This window comes from Oryza brachyantha, chromosome 5, assembly GCF_000231095.2.
Source record: "Oryza brachyantha chromosome 5, ObraRS2, whole genome shotgun sequence".
Lineage (NCBI taxonomy): Eukaryota > Viridiplantae > Streptophyta > Magnoliopsida > Poales > Poaceae > Oryza > Oryza brachyantha.
Window position 1 is genome coordinate 760,524 of NC_023167.2, and position 13,628 is coordinate 774,151.

Genomic DNA, 13,628 nt, shown 5'->3' on the forward strand with positions numbered 1-13,628 from the left:
GTTGAATGATCCTTTAATTACCGAAGCATAGGTTAGGCTAACCGTAGAACCCTTCGTCAAAGGGTAGATTGGACCATCCAAAGAGTCAGTCGGGCCAACCTCATTAGAAGATGGATTTCGTGGATTGACTCAGAACTAGTCGAAGAAGAGGTCGAGCCACCCCAAGAGTAGGTCGAGCCAACTTCAAGAGGAAGGGGTCGGTGGATCAACCCACCATCTACAGAAGGGTAGGTTAGACCAGTTGAAGAGTTGGTCAGGTCACCCTAAACCCAGCGAAGGCAACACCTGTTCCCAATAAAAGGGGTCTTTTTGGAGGGTCATATAGGATCCCTGATATGATTAATGCTGCACCTACCGCATTTATACCACACATTTATTCATGTCAGACACATATGGTGTCTAACATATTTTTCTCCAAGTCATGCATGGAAGATGATGGCTGATGGGATCGATATCTCCTAAAATCTTCATGGGAAAAAGGATATCCATGTCCAGTTCTATCAATCACATCAAGAAAATGTTCTCGTCGTATTAATTAGACTACTAGTAGTCATTTCATCCCATAACATTGGGGTACCCTTAATATTATAATATAAGGATCGTGCCTACCAAGAAAGGAAGATTCCCATCTCTACACCTGCGCTATATGCACAACATGTGACTTCCCACACGCTCCCTTGGCCAAACACTAGAATGGGATCCGGCCACCGACCTCCCTGCTCGAGGAGAAATCCTCCAATACCACCGTTATCGGGCAGAAATATTACTAACATGCTTATATTTTGGTACAAGTTTATTTTGGAGCCGGGTATATTTATTGGTACACGATCACACAACTTTGTAGAAAAAACAAATAAACTCCAAATGGCAAAGCATGAGCAGAAGATCTTGTATTGCTAGAATTAACCACTGCCGCTAGAGTATGGGACATGTAAATGGAACTGCTGTGTGAAAGAAACCGTCGTACGTGTCGCTACGAATATGTGCATCCCAATTGCCGAGTGTCTTCCTTATGTTTTTGCCAATGAATTAAGACGTGATGTATAGCTGATATTGAATAATCAAAGGATTATCTGATTCGTAATTATACTTTCAAAATAATTACCAATTTTTTTTAGAATATTACCTTAGAAGCAAAGGAATAATTAAAGCTGGGAGAAGTGATGATGGCACACTATGGGTGGTATATATGAGCTGACTGTCCAATCTGATGGAAAAGGGTTGCCGGCAGAAATACTTTTAATTCATAGAGCAAAGTAGCTAGTGACGACCTGCACTGAGTAAGCAAGTTTCATGTCGTGAAACACTTACGTAGAAATACTTAATTTACATAAACAGATGCATGCAGAACACGTACTAAGCTTGGGAACATGGGACGTTCAGAAGTTGATCGGCCGGCCTCCATGCTGATCACACTGACAGTGTGTGTTCAAGTGTAGTGAATGGTTTAGGCAACTAATTAATTACAGTAGATTTATTAAAGGCAGTTAATTTAGGATCAGCACCTTGCTGCAGCGTGCATGTTAGCTATGGTTTAACTAATCAATGGAACTCTTTAGAGGATAGCAAGCTATAATAAGGTAGCTATAAGCATATTTTAAGAAGGTAAAAGAGGAGAGAGAAAAAAAGCGGACTACAGATTCGTAGTTGGCTGTAGCATGAACTCCAAGACACGTGTGTGTATGATAAGTGAGATTAGATATTAATTATGTAGTATATTACTATTGTATAAATTAGCTATTAATTAAGTTGACTATAGATGATTTAGAGCAAGCATTGGCTATACTATTGAACTTGCTCCACTACTAGCTAGCTAGCACAATATTTATCTGATGACCTGCTGACACACTGCATGCTAATAGTACTGTTTGTGTGATGGTAATTAACTAGACGAATTAAGTTTAGATCGAGATTAGCTATAGTCCATTTATATATGCATGGGCTTCATTCATTTTTACACGTGTAACGTGTTGTCCTGTAAACAAGTTATTACTCTAGATGGATCGAATACGTTGGCGCCCACAGGTCGAATTGAACATGAATGCGTGTGTTACTACCAGAGCAACAATTAACTCAGGTGTACGTCTTGCATCTTCTTCCCGGCCTATAAAAAGCCCATGCATCCTCCATGAATGCAAGCACTACACAGCGAGATTAAGAGAAGCTTATAGGTATAGCTAGCTGATCGAGCAATGGCAGCCGCAGTGACGTCGAAGAGGCGAGCGTGCTTGGTGGCGGCGCCCCTCGTGCTGGCTCTCGCGTCTCTGATCTCGGCGGCGCCGGCGCCGGCGGTGAAGGAGAGTGCTACAGCATGGACGGCGGCGCAGCGGCGGCAGGTGCAGAGCCTCTTGAAGCGACTCAACAAGCCTCCTCTCGCAACCTTTCAGGCAGTTCAGAGTATCGGAATTGCATTTTGTATCGTGGGTCATCGAAATACCGAAATTTCGGTATAATTTCGGACGAAATTTATTCAAACAATATTTGAATTCAAATGTGAAGATTTCAACCAAAATTTCACAAAAAAAGAAATATGGCAAAAAACATCAAATAGCCCACCAACAAATGAAAATCCAGCAAGTACATATGCTCTGTTTATTTGTGAGGCTGAGCAAACAATTTTATTTCTCCTCTTGGTTAGCATCGAAACGATGATAGGCAGACAAATGGAAAAGGGAACCCTCAGCTTCAAGAAGACAAGAACACACCGTGAAGGAGCCAGGGAAGCCAGGCGGCGGCGCACGGCTACTGGAGAAGGCTGGGCTGCGGCGCGCGGCGCTCCGATGGCTGGGGGAGCTGGGGACGGCGACGCGCAGCTGCAGCAGGACGCCTAGCCGCGGCAGGCGGCTCCGGTGGCTAGGGAGCCGAGGAGGCCGGGCGGCGGCGCGCGGTGCTCCGACGGCTGGGGGAGACAGGTGGCGGCGCGCGGAGGGTGGGGACGCCGGCAGCGGGCCTGGCCGCCTGGGCGATGGGTCACCGGCGAGCTACGATTTTTTGCATCTATTTTGATTTTTCCTGTGGCGGCCGCGCGTTGTTGAGGGAGGAAGGCACGTTGGCTTAGGGTTTCCATCGAAAAATTGGGTCAAACTTTTTTTACCCGAAATTTTTGACCGGAGTTACTTGATATCGGGACCCACCGAAACGGCTGAAATTTTGAAAATTTCGGAAATTCCGTTCCGGAATTTCAAACCCTGCTTTCGGGTACATGCGCGATACCATATATACGTAGTTTCTTTGGTTTCTCCTCCTAATCATGCATCCAACTCGATTTCATTCATTCTTCATTAATTGTTGCAAACTAATTAGTATTGATTATATATATGATAAATTACCTACAGAGCCCAGATAGAGATATCATAGACTGTGTGCACATCTTGAAACAGCATGCATTCGACCATTCTCTTCTCAAGAACCATACAATCCAGGTGAATTAAACACCATTATATATTTTCGTCTCGCCCTTTCATGTATAATTTCACTCTAGAATACTAATATAATGCATGCATAACATCTTCCTGTACGAATAATGGTGGTTTCAGATGCGGCCTTCTATGCAACCAAGTGAGATATATGGTGAAGTAGTATATCCAATCAACCAAACATAAAATCAGAATAGCCAAGAGTGACTTGACAACACTGTACCAATCCGAAGGATCAAGGAGGAGGATGTTACAAGGGCCACCTCTATTATTACAACATTTGGCAAGAAGAACCACATGAGCACTCACCCTGACTTGGGTGATGTCAGAGATGGCCACCACGTTAAAAAAAAAAAGCACCACTCTTAGCTCATATTTGAACTAGCTAGTCTTCCTCGATGATGATGACGATTATTATTATTATTATTATTATTATTATTATTATTATTATTATTATTATTATTATTATTATTATTATTATTATTATTTAATATTACTATAGTTTTTTAAATAAATTTGCCATTTTCGCTCCTATTGTGCAGTACGGTTGTAGCATATGCAACTGGAGATTCCAACTACTACGAAACAAAAGTGAGAATCAATGCATGGAAACCAAGGGTTGCAACACCCCGCGATTTCAGTTTGGCCCAGCTATGGATCACGGCATGCTCCTATCCTAACAAGGACCTTAATACCATTGAAGCAGGATGGCAGGTACTACGGGAGATCTTAAATGCATCACAGGGGAAAAAGTTTCCATGCATGATACATACTCGATAGGAGCTTGACTAGCTTCTCCATCCATTCATGCAAGTTCTTATTCTTTTGCATGCCCTGGTGTCCATTTTATCTACGAATAGCATTGAAGATATATAACTTCTACGATTCGTGGTTAGTTTTTGTAGTAAGTTGAGTCAACTACCAGCTACGAGCTTATGTTAGAACTAATATGTACGGTAGATTAGCTATAAAGTTGGCTCCAATATTTTTTATCTCTTTTCTCACTTATATATTAGTATGTATGTCTTGGAGCAAGTATAGAGCTAACTGTTGCATAAGAGATAACAAACTTGAATTTTCATTTTCTCTCTCCTCTATTTAGGCTTAGGTCATTCTCGGTGTAAGATTTATGGACACGATTACCTAGAGTGACATGTCATCTAAAAATGTTTGAAACTAGGATAAAACACCCCTCTCTCAATGCACAGTTTCATTTATGGTTGTTTTCTAGGTTACATGCAAGACACAAGATGTCTAGCTAGGTAACTGTGAATACATGGTTTCATCTCTATAAAACTCATTTTATCTCTCTTCATTAATATGTTGTCACATCATCAAAAATATTTACATGACACCCTATTTATTACCTATGAAACTCCCACTGAGACTAAGCTTTATAATTAGCTTGTAACATGTTATTGTACTTGCTTTTATATATATATACGGCTGGCACACTAGCTTGTTGGCAATTATGAATGTCGCAAATAATGTAACTAGGTAATCTCGATAGGTTGGCAGTCTTATGAATATATCTACTAACATCACATTAATGTTGTATGAGTCTGAGCTATCTATATTAATTTTTCAGGTGTACCCAAAAATTTATGGGGATTACAGAACTAGACTCTTCATCTATTGGACTGTAAGATATATAAACATTACATTTATTCCTTTCTACCTTCATTATATTAATTATTAGTAATAATTAATATTTCACCCTGATTTTATTATGGCTGGCATAAAGGTACTAATTAATTCCATTGATGTGGAAATATTGTAGCGTGATGCATATAATAGAACGGGATGTTACAATCTAGTGTGCTCAGGGTTCATCCAGACAAACAAGCAGATCGTCCTCGGTGGCAGCCTCACCCATATCTCCACCTATGGTGGCGCACAGTATGCCCAGGATTATTTCGTTTGGAAGGTAAATCGTACACAGAAACTATATATGCTTATTTTAACACTCAGACAATTAATATATACAAAATGAAATTCATGAATTAATTCAAACTGAGAATCTGTGTCGAATCTGTGTCAGCTAAGCTAGCTACTTCTTGTGCTTGCTCATGGCACCTTTAATTCAGACTTAAGTCGAAGCGACAACTGTTGCTAGCTCTAGCTACTTTTTGGTTTCTTTGAGAAAAAGTCAAACAACAGAAGTTATGAATAAAAATGTTACATACATATTCTTATTGATCTAAAAGGCAAGGATGAAAAATAAACTTTGATGAAAAACCCCACACCAAATTTATGGTTGAAAATTCCAATTTTGGCTGATAAGCATTAGCACAAGAGAAAAAATGGGGATATAATTTGACACAAACGCAGGACCGTTAAGTTAACAATATATATCCTGCTCCCTGTATATATATGCCAAAAGTATTTTACATCATCCATTGCCTATTGATTCCAGGTCTAGTGTTACTCTTACCTCATGCATGGGTGGTAAAACATCATTTACTACAATTTAAAAGCTATTGAAATTAATTGTTATAGATTGATAAGGAATGTGTTAAGTAATGTTTCCATACTTGGATATTAAATTTTGTAATTCTATAAAATAAAAATAAATGTACACATTTTGAATTAAAATTTCAATATATTTAAACAATAGGAATCTGAATTGTATTTAATTTTTAAAGATGATTATCTTATTTTTCAAATTAGTATTATTGTGTGTGAAAGGTAATTTCAAATCTTCAAAGTTATATGCACATACATCTTAATTGGGAATTATTTAAAATATCATGTTTTGACAGAAAGATTCAAATATTTCAAAATTCAAAACAAATTTTTATCTCGTGTATACTTTTATGGATTTAAAACTACTATTTATTTGTTTTATAAAGTCCAATAACTGATGTGCATTCCTTGTTAATTTGCATGATTTAAATTTAGAAAGCATGATTATGCACATTAGTGCTTTGCTGGGATGTTGTGTTTTAAAAGTGGGATGTGAAAATAATTGAAATAAGTCAATGGTCAAGATTGATTGCTAGCTAGTGCTTAACTCCCTAGAGATAAGACGGAGCACCCTAAAGTGCCCATATTCATTCCACGAATATCACTGATTTAATGTATATGAGGCATACGTACATAACATAACCTAACCACACTTAGCCTGTGATCGATTTAAGTCGGTCGTTCCATGCATAGCCACATTTGAGGCTTTACGACACCATTTGATTCGATGTTAGCTTCTGGAGATCAGTGAATCAGTCGGTGGGTGTGTATCTTGGGCAGTATACGGTAGGTGTTTCGTTGTCTAGCCTGTTTCCTGCCCCTAGCTAATCTTTGTTGGAAAAGTCCATGCACCCCATAAATAATCATCTTAAACTAACAACTATATTAATTCCTTGACCATATAGATATAATCTTAATGGTCAACTTAAATAATCTCTAATTAATTAATTAATTAATTTGCAGGATCGACTGGTGGTTGCAAGTAGAAGGCAATATTGTGGGCTACTGGCCATCATCCATTTTCACCCACTTGAAGGCAGGAGGCGCCAGAAGGGTGGAGAGGTGTTTTCGCGTCAACTTACCACACCCATGGGCAGTGGACATTTCCCTCAGGAAGGGTTCAGCAAGGCTAGCTACATGAATCAAATTAAAGTTGTTGGTTCCTCCCACTCTCTCAAACCACCAATTGCTATGATGTCACGAGTGGTTTATCCAGGACTCCTAGCTGGGACACTTACATCTACCATGGCGGGCCAGGGTGCCCTCAAAACCATCAAGTGCATTATGCATTACTCGGGTAATGGTCGCCCATTAATAAAGTAGTGTTAGCTAGGGTCTATACTAGCTAATAGTACGTGTCACATTTCGAGCATCTAATTGCTATGTGCATTTATATCATGGGTAAGAGGTTTCAACAAGCTAGCATTACTAGATGGCAATAAATGTATTGGTACAGCTCACTAGATGATATGTTATGGAATATAATAATCATCTTATTTAATCATTAGTTATTGCAAGCACAGTTGATTTGAGAGGCCTTGAAGAATGTGATAGCCTTATACATTTCTTCATAACCCAACTTAATCTATTTGTCTGATGATCTGACTTATTTTCACACATTATTGTACTAGAAAAGAGGTTTTCCATCGAGCAAACATAGTTACCTCGGTGCATGCAGAAGTTCCAATGGTGGCCTTGGCATGCATTAGTATCGGTTAGTAACATCATCTGGTAGTATTTCCTCGGATAAGTACCGTACCGGTTGTAACGGTCGCTTGTGGAGCGCTCGGACTTTAGTACCAGGAGGTGATACCATCTAGTATAAATGTGGAGGCCTCCGTACCGGGAGGTACTGAAGAGACGTAGATGGGTCTACTTATGAATGTACATAATATTATGGAGTATTTTCCTGCTTTGAGAGGCATCATGCATGCTACAGACTAGTTTGCATTCATCACCCACAATGGGCAGTTGGATGAACCATCAGCTGCAAATGCTTTCATTTTGGGCTTACGAGAAGAGTGCAAATGCTTTCATCCGGTCAAACATTTAACGTACATTTTTTTTAAAAATTTTCTCAATCTAAACACCCCCTAATTGTCCATATAAATTGCACACATGACATGACAAGTGATAAATAATTATATATCATAAATAGATTAGCATAAACACAAATAATAACTTACATTGCAAAATACAAGTAGGCAGGCGATCGATTGACATGTGTCCATGCATTTTTTTTGTAGCTTACTACTAACAGCGGAAATAAATTACTGTTTGCTAGCTACTGTACTTAACTCGAGTGGAATTTAATTTAATTTACTGTATATATATGTAGCACACGAAAAATTAAAACAGTAGAGTGAAACACACAGCTTAATTCAGCTAAGCTCGCATGCATGTGCATGCATGCAGCCTGACGTTACGCTGGCTCAGCGTGACGTGGGCTCGCCGGCGTCGGCGACCTCGACGCTGGTGGTGCAGGCGAGGAGGCGGTGGAAGACGGCGCGCACGGCGCCGCACGACGCCTCGTGCAGCCTCCGCACGACGGCGCACCCTTTGCTCCGCTTCCGCCGCCGCCGGCGAGCCCCCTTGCTGCTGCCACGGCGTCCCGGCGCCGCGTCGGCGGTGGGGTCTCTGGTGATGCTGCTCGCGCTGTTCACGGAGCCAGCGTCGGAGCCGGAGCCGACGCCGCCGCGCTGCGGGAGGAACAAGGGGAAGACGGCGGCGCCGCGGTCCCTGACACGGCCGAGGCAGGCCATGGTGCGCTCCGGCACCGTCTCCTTCTTCTTGGAGAAGGTGTAGCTGCGGAGGTAGATCTGCCGGCACGAGTAGCTGTCCACCACCCGCGGGCTGCAGTACCCCTCGCCGACGCCGCCGCCGCGCCGCATGCTGCCGCTGCCGTTGCAGTAGTAGCCGTGGTGCGCCACGGCCGGGCTCTCCGGAGGTTCGCCCTGCCGCCGCGCCATGGCCACCGACCTGACGAACTCCGCGTCCGACTCCGGCCACTTGTACAGGTTCACGTAGCTCGCCCTCACCGGAACCCGCGCGTCCACGCACCCGATCGCCGACTTGCACCCGCCAGCCATCGATCGCTTCTTCGATCAACCACTTCTTCCCTTTCGCCTTTCTTGATTGATCACCACCACGCCATGGCAACCGTACCAACTGCTGAGCTAGCTACCACTAGCTCTAGCCGTGGGGTATATAAGAAAAGAGAAAGCAAGCAAGGTAGGACGGAAATGGAGGGGAGGACATGGCATGGCATGCGTGCATGTGAGGGGCAAAATATAAAGGAGGAGGAGGAGGAAGAAGAAGAAGAGAGATCTAGTGGTAGCTAGTGGAGCACAACACATTAGCTAAGCTAGTCACTAGTTGGCTTTGGTTTCAAGGAAAGGTGTTGCAATTTAGGCTGTGAGAATTATGTGCTATCATCATGGCTGCATCCCTCCCATGAGTGCTAGCTGCATGCATCCTGCATTCCTGCTTGTGGATGCTTTGCCATTGCCATTGCCATCCTGGTCTGTGATCCCATTATTAACATGGTCAAATTGTGTGGCCTTCTGCAAACTGTCAAAAGTCTGAATCTGTGACAGCTAGCCTGAGTAAACAAAGGTGTTCGTGGAAGTAGAACACTGTCATTATCATTCCAAATTAATTGAGTATTAGTTAATTTCTGTAAGGTTGGTCCATGGTTGACAGGGATTGTTATCTTTTTTTGTGTGTTTCTAGTAGGAAACAATAGCAACATGTGCAATTAAACCTGGTTGCAGGTGGCGGATCTATCACCGGGGCTAGGGAGCTTCAGCCCCCTACACGATCTGTGCCAATGAAGCCCCGCCTTAGCCCCCGCAATAAAACTTTTGGTATTACTGAAGAGAACAAGTGGCTGAAAGCAGTTCTCCTTCGTCCAGCCCCTCCTAATATTTTTTCTGGATCCACCACTGTCTGGTTGTGTTGAGCATTAACTTTTAATGTTGTATGTGATTAATTAAAGTAAGGTATACTATACTGCCATGGACTCTGAAACTGACAGTAACCAGTTTAGTGTGCGCAGTTCATTCAACTGCAACCAACAAGAGTACTGTGAAATTGTGTTTATGGACAGCAAAATATTGATCTGTAAAATGAGTTCAGAATATATATATGGACAGAGATTGATAGGCATGCATAATGAACAATCGAGCAGGGATTGGCATGCTTGAAACTTGTGGTTAAGGACTATGCCGGTGCGTATACCGGGAGCCACGCTGACTATTAACAAATGAATACTACTGTGAACATGGTTATTAATCTGTCTTAGGGATAGGACAGTATACTAATGGTAGGACAATGGGCAGTAGCTAGCACTAGCAGTAGTGGTACTGCTCAATTGCATGAAAGAAACACTAAGCTTGAGCAGCTATCAGGACAGACAAAAGTCTGGTACACCTTTTAACTAATTTCTAGCACTGAAAGTAACAGGTCTATGTAGCATCCTTTTCATGGAGTAAAAGTATCATGACTCTCAAAAGAAGCAGGAACAGCTGTATTTAATAAAATTTTGATTTGGTTTGGTTTTTTTTAGACTGGGAGATAGATGAAGAGTAAAAATGAATTAGTTTCTGATTTGTGAGGCAGCATGCCAAGTGAAAAGATCAGTTGCCAATCAGATAGGCTGAATGCATGCATGGAATGATGGATGTGTACAATGTTGCATTCTGTACATGTGTTCTTGTGTTTCACTGATGACTACTGTGTGTAATATGGAGGTGTCAAAGTACTACATTGCAAAAGGGGGACTTTTTGAAAGTTCAGGTAGGAAAATAATCAGGTAGCATTGTTATTCAGAATGGTTCAGGCCTACATATCTTTAAGCAGAGTAATGACACCTATATATCCTTCTCCCCCTGTAAAAGAGAAATCTGTTGCTGTTGCTCTGTAAGGAGGGTGTTGGGGAATATGAACTGAACTATTTTTTACAACACAAATTGCTATTATTTCTATGTAGTGCATAAATTGTGTGTTTTGTTTCACGGAAGACTTTACTGTGTGCGATATGGATGTGTCAAATTGCTGCATTGCAAAGAGGGAATTTCGAAAGTTCAGGTAGGAAATCAGGTAGCATTGTTATTGAGAATGATTCAGGCCTACACATCTTTAAGCAGAGTAATGAAACCTATCCTTCTCGTTTCTCCCCCCTGTAAAAGAGAACCGTGTGTACAAATAGTCAAGTACTTTTTTTAGAATAATGAAATTGTCAAGTATTGAGAAATATACAAAATGAATCGTTAGCTTAGCTACAACAACATTTTCTCTTGCTGCTATTTCTCTGAAAGTGCGTAACTTGCTTCACCTTCCCTGAAACAGAGACAAGAGAAGAACAATGCCAGAACCAAGTGGTAACAGCTGATTTAATTAATCAATTGACCTTCTGCAAACCCTCAAGTTGATGAGATAAACAATGGCATTGTGTCAAAGCAAAGGACATGGGTGAAGCACTAGATGATGTGAACCGAAATGGCCACCACCATCATCAGGAGGGCAGGCAACACACATGCCTGGAGTATGATTATAGTCACCATGCACGCCATTGCCAGTTCTGCCTCTCCTCCATTGTCACTGATAATCACTCTTGTCAATGCAGCCAGACTGATGATGTGTTCCTTCCAGAGAGTAGTAGTACATCACCAAGATCTAAGGCCTGGTTTAGTTCTTAAATTTTTTTTCAAAAACATCACATCAAATTTTTGGATACCTAAATAAAGCATTAAACATAGATGAACCAAAAAACTAATTGCATAGTTATGAAAGAAATCTTAAGACGGGTCTTTTGAGCCTAATTAGCCATAAGTGCTACAGTAACCAACATGTGCTAATGACGGATTAATTAGGCTCAAAAGATTCATCTCGCGATTTCTAGGCTAGCCGTAAAATTTGTTTTTTCATTCGTATCCGAAAACCTCTTCCGACATTCAGTCAAACATTTGACGTGACACTTCTCCAAAAAATTTCTCAATCTAAACGCCACCCTAGAAAGAAAAACAAAAGATTATGCATCTCGTAATACAGTGTCATGAGACAGCATCATTGTTCATGGCAAAAAGGCAAAATTTTCAGACCTGTCTCCCTTTTTTTCCCCTCTGAATCTGCTGTGGCATGCAACCTTGGTCCATAATGCAAGCAAGGCATGGCCATCGAGATACGTACGTATCAATTGCCATTTCATACTACTCAAATATATACGGCCAGATGTACAGGTATACGTGAGGTGTGTGGGGGTGACACGTGGCGTGAATCGGACGGTGGCGATCACTGGCAGCTGTTCCGGCGACATTTTTTTTTTCGGTTTCTTTTAGCACATGCCATTGAGCTTCCATGCTGCAATTTCTTTTGTTGTTTATTCTGTTTTGAATTTTGGGTTGAAAAATTGGAGGGTGAGTTGGAATTTGGAAAAAAGCAAATTTCTATTCAGCTCAAATTCTTGGGCCTAACCCTGTTTCGAATACGAATACACCTGTGCACTAACTTGCTTACGATTGTGTTCCCATTTGAGCAAATGGGTTAATCTAGAGAGGTATTACCCAACTTTCTAGCATTATCTAAATTCATTCATTGATTAATATATATAATTTATATGTGTGTCTAGATTTATTAGCATCTATATTAATCTAGCAATGCTAGAAAATCTTGCATTGCGAAACGGAAGGAGTAGCATATATGGTGTGGTGGTAGTCATGGATGCATGACGCTATTCAAAGGCGTACACACAAGTAGGTTTTTGACACGAATTAGTGAAATCAAGGGTTTTTAACAAAAAGGTTAGTGAGATCAAGGATCATTTGAGAAACACCCAGGGATCTTTTGGCTAGCTCCATGGTGGGTAGTCGGCCTGAGTTCGAAGCCTCACTTTTACCTATTTAATTGATATTAGTCCATTTCTTAATATTTGAGTTTTTTAGATCAAGGATGATTTTTAAGTCCACGCAAGTGGGTTTTAACTGAAATTTTGAAATTTAGTGGGATCCGACTTTGTGAGATCAAGGATGCGTGTTTGTGTTTATCATGCAAGGTGTTGTAATTGGGCTCGATCTAAATAACTGGGTTAGGTCACACAATACAAAAAGCCCATAGCTCGAAGTGTCGTAATTGGGCTCAATCTAAACAACTGGGTTAGGTGACACGATAAAAAAAGCCCATGACTCAAAGTTGGGCACTCTCGAGTGAGTTGGGCCCACATAAGAGAATTTGGTGGGCCATGTATCGCTTCAAGACATTCTGGGCATGTACAGTGCCTAATTTACCTACCTTTGTGCATCAATCCCTCACACTCACTTTGCAAGCAGGTATTCATTTCCAAACAAGTGCCATATACTTTGGTCTTCGAAGGAGTACTCCCCATCTTTTGTAAAAAGATTTATTTATGTCTGGATTTCTCTATTAATTAATGTATATTGTTTGTATATATATGTCTTAATTCACTAGCATCTATATATTCTAGTTACTTGAAACATTTTTAGAGTCATATTTGTGTTTTTACAACTTATAAAATTAAAATTAATCATCTGGAAAAATAGAACAAGAAACTTTAGTCAACCTACACTAATTAAAGTATAGGCGCCTATGCATCGAAATACTATAGAACAAAGCTAATAATATAGCAATGTTATAGTTTAGACCTTGTAATCATAGCGATTATATGTCAGAAGATGAAAAAGAAATGGTTAGTCAGTAATAGTTTTTGTACGTTTCGAAAGACAGATGTGC

General features: G+C 40.8%; 1 protein-coding gene and 1 pseudogene across 1 annotated transcript; one reads left to right on the forward strand and one right to left on the reverse strand.

Moving 5' to 3' along the window:
* Positions 1 to 2,192: 2,192 nt before the first annotated feature.
* On the forward strand, positions 2,193 to 7,183 carry LOC102717527 (annotated as a pseudogene).
* A 911-nt stretch (positions 7,184 to 8,094) lies between these two features.
* On the reverse strand, positions 8,095 to 9,086 carry LOC102717802. Its single transcript, XM_040524634.1, has one exon. It carries the CDS (start codon positions 8,969 to 8,971, stop codon positions 8,315 to 8,317), a length of 657 nt encoding a protein of 218 aa, XP_040380568.1. The 5' UTR covers positions 8,972 to 9,086; the 3' UTR covers positions 8,095 to 8,314.
* Positions 9,087 to 13,628: the final 4,542 nt, after the last annotated feature.

Bases quoted from the DNA above. Each gene is read 5' to 3' on its own strand.
- LOC102717802 (XM_040524634.1), bottom strand. From the start codon at position 8,971: ATGGCTGGCGGGTGCAAGTCGGCGATCGGGTGCGTGGACGCGCGGGTT.